Genomic DNA, 2,389 nt, shown 5'->3' with positions numbered 1-2,389 from the left:
TTTCTAATTTGAGCCAGCTCATCATATTTGTGCGTTATGTCAAGGGAGACGAGATCACGGAAGAGTTTCTGTTCTGCAAGCCTCTCACAACAATGACTAAAGCACCTGACATGAAGAAATTTGTGGACGACTTCTTCAGAAGCAACGGTCTTTCGTGGAACACGGTGTCTGCAGTTTGCTCGGACGGGGCTCCAGCTATGCTAGAGCGCAACTCCGGCTTTGGAGCGCTGGTGAAGGCCGATGCACCACACGTCATCGTCATGCATTGTGCTGCATAGACACACGCTGGCATCAAAAACTCTGCCTCCAGAACTGGCCGATGTTCTGAAAATCGTCGTTGAAACTGTGAATTACGTGCGAAGCAGTGCTCTGAATCATCGCATCTTCAAAGAGCTGTGCAATGAAATCGGCTCTGAATTCGAAGTCCTTCAAAACCACTCCAACGTTTGGTGTTTATCACGAGGGAAGGTACCGAGGCGTGTTTATGCCTTGCGTGTAGAATTAGCCCTGTTTCTGCGAGAGCACCAGCATCGCCATGCAACTCATTTTGAAGAATCAAAGTTCATCCTAGCCTTGGCATACATGGCTGACATCTTTGACGCACTCAACCATCTCAATTGCCAGATGCAGGGCGGTGGAGTGAATGTCATCGAAGCTGAAGATAAGTTGAGTGCTTTTCAAAAGAAGTTACCGTTGTGGAGGTGGCGTACAGAGAAGGACAACTTCGTGAACTTTCCGCTACTGGACGAGTGCGTGAGCGGAATTGAAGACGATTCTGAAGTTGGAGGCACTGCTCTACCAAGGGAACTGAAGCAAGCGATTGACACGCACTTGGATGAGCTGGGAAAGTCATTCGATGGATATTTCCCTGACCAAGCACAACACCCAGCATGGGCGAGACAGCTATTTACTTTCAGCGTTGCAACGGCAGATGTCAACGATCAATATCTCGACGACCTCATCGAACTTCAGCAGAGCCAGACTCAACAACAACTCTTCGGCACAACAACGCTCTCAACGTTTTGGTGCCGCCAAATGGAAGGGTATCCTCTCATCGCTAAAATTGCCCTTGAAATCCTCACGCCGTTCGTAACAACATATCTCTGTGAGCATGCATTTTCGAAACTGCTGGATATCAAAACAAAGAAAAGGAGCAGACTTGCATGCGAAAGTGATATGAGGGTGGCCCTTGCCAAAATAAAGCCACACATTTCCCAGATCGCCTCAAAAAAACAAGAACAAAAATCGCATTAAGATCCAATTCTTCTTAATATACAAATATACTCTTGAATTTTGATGCAGTTTTTTTTCATTTTTGTATAAATTAAAATTGAAATTATTTGGTCAAATTTGAGGAGTTCGGTGAGTGTACAGAGGTTTTTGTTAGGGTTCCACACCTCTGAAAAGGTTAAGAACCAATGGTCTAGCGTTAGGTGAAAGACCTACACCAAAAACGTTCCTCAGCTGACCCCATATTAAGGTGGGAATAATTACAGTCGTTAAATAAATCGTAGCTTTGTCCATTGTGTCTACAAATGTCCTTGTAATTCATGTACACTCATCTCAAACAATGCCTTTGTCCTGCATATTGTTTATGTGCAAGTTCATCCATCAACCTCAGTGCAATGTATAAGTAAAAACATCACCTCACTGAGAATACATGGGGAGCATTCAAAATGCTCTATGCACAACATACTCATAAAAAGTCCAAACCACACCTTGAGGAAGTAAAACGTGTCATATGAATAAAACAAAAAAAAACATTAAAATATTCTCTTACTTATCCGACTGAAAAATTAACATGAAAGAGCAATCAGAGATTGCAGACCCTTGCCGGGACTTGTTTTGTGTGGTGTTTTTTGTGTGGCTAATAAATGGAAGGATGTACTAAATGAAAGGTCGTTGACTGTAAATGAAAGGTCTAAATTGTTTAGTTGTAAATGTGTAAAAGTCAAAGGTCTGAAAATTGTAATGCTCTAAATGTCTAAAGGTCTAAAATGGTTGAAGGGGTCGAAAGAGTGTATTTTCAGGTCTAAAGGGTTGGAATTTTTTGAAGGGGTCAAAAGGGTCTTAAAATGTCTAAAAAGGGTCTAAAGGTCAAAGGGGTATACATGGTATTAAAATATCTGAAATGTGTGAAGGTCAAAATGGTAGAATGAGTCTTAGAGTGTTCGGGGTTAAAAGGGTCTAAGAGGACCGAAGGGCCTTTGAGGTCTAAGGGTTCCACAATGTGTAACGGGGTCTATTGGGTTTTCGGGGTCTAAATGGTCTTAACAGTTCTTCGAGATCTAAAGGATCTTATGGGTCTTTTGGGTTTTCGGAGTCCTCAGGGTCCTTTGGGTCTTTTGGGTTTTCGGTGCCCTCCGGGTCCTCTGGGTCTTTGGGGTAA

The 2,389-nt window shown here is 42.9% G+C and overlaps 1 protein-coding gene across 1 annotated transcript; it reads left to right on the top strand.

The window, feature by feature from the left end:
- Positions 1 to 240: 240 nt before the first annotated feature.
- Positions 241 to 1,254, top strand: LOC147032459 (protein FAM200C-like). Its single transcript, XM_085850655.1, has one exon. The coding sequence runs from the start codon at positions 241 to 243 to the stop codon at positions 1,252 to 1,254; it is 1,014 nt and encodes a 337-aa protein (XP_085706781.1).
- The last annotated feature ends 1,135 nt before the right edge of the window (positions 1,255 to 2,389 follow it).

This window comes from Eptatretus burgeri, chromosome 2 (assembly GCF_056783735.1).
Source record: "Eptatretus burgeri isolate ZD-2024b chromosome 2, Ebu_testis_v1, whole genome shotgun sequence".
NCBI lineage: Eukaryota > Metazoa > Chordata > Myxini > Myxiniformes > Myxinidae > Eptatretus > Eptatretus burgeri.
The sequence above is the reverse complement of the archived record's forward strand: the minus strand, read 5'-3'. Positions and strand labels throughout refer to the sequence as shown.

What these genes read in the sequence shown, in the direction of transcription:
- LOC147032459 (XM_085850655.1), top strand. Translation starts at nt 241, where the DNA reads ATGCACCACACGTCATCGTCATGCATTGTGCTGCATAGACACACGCTG.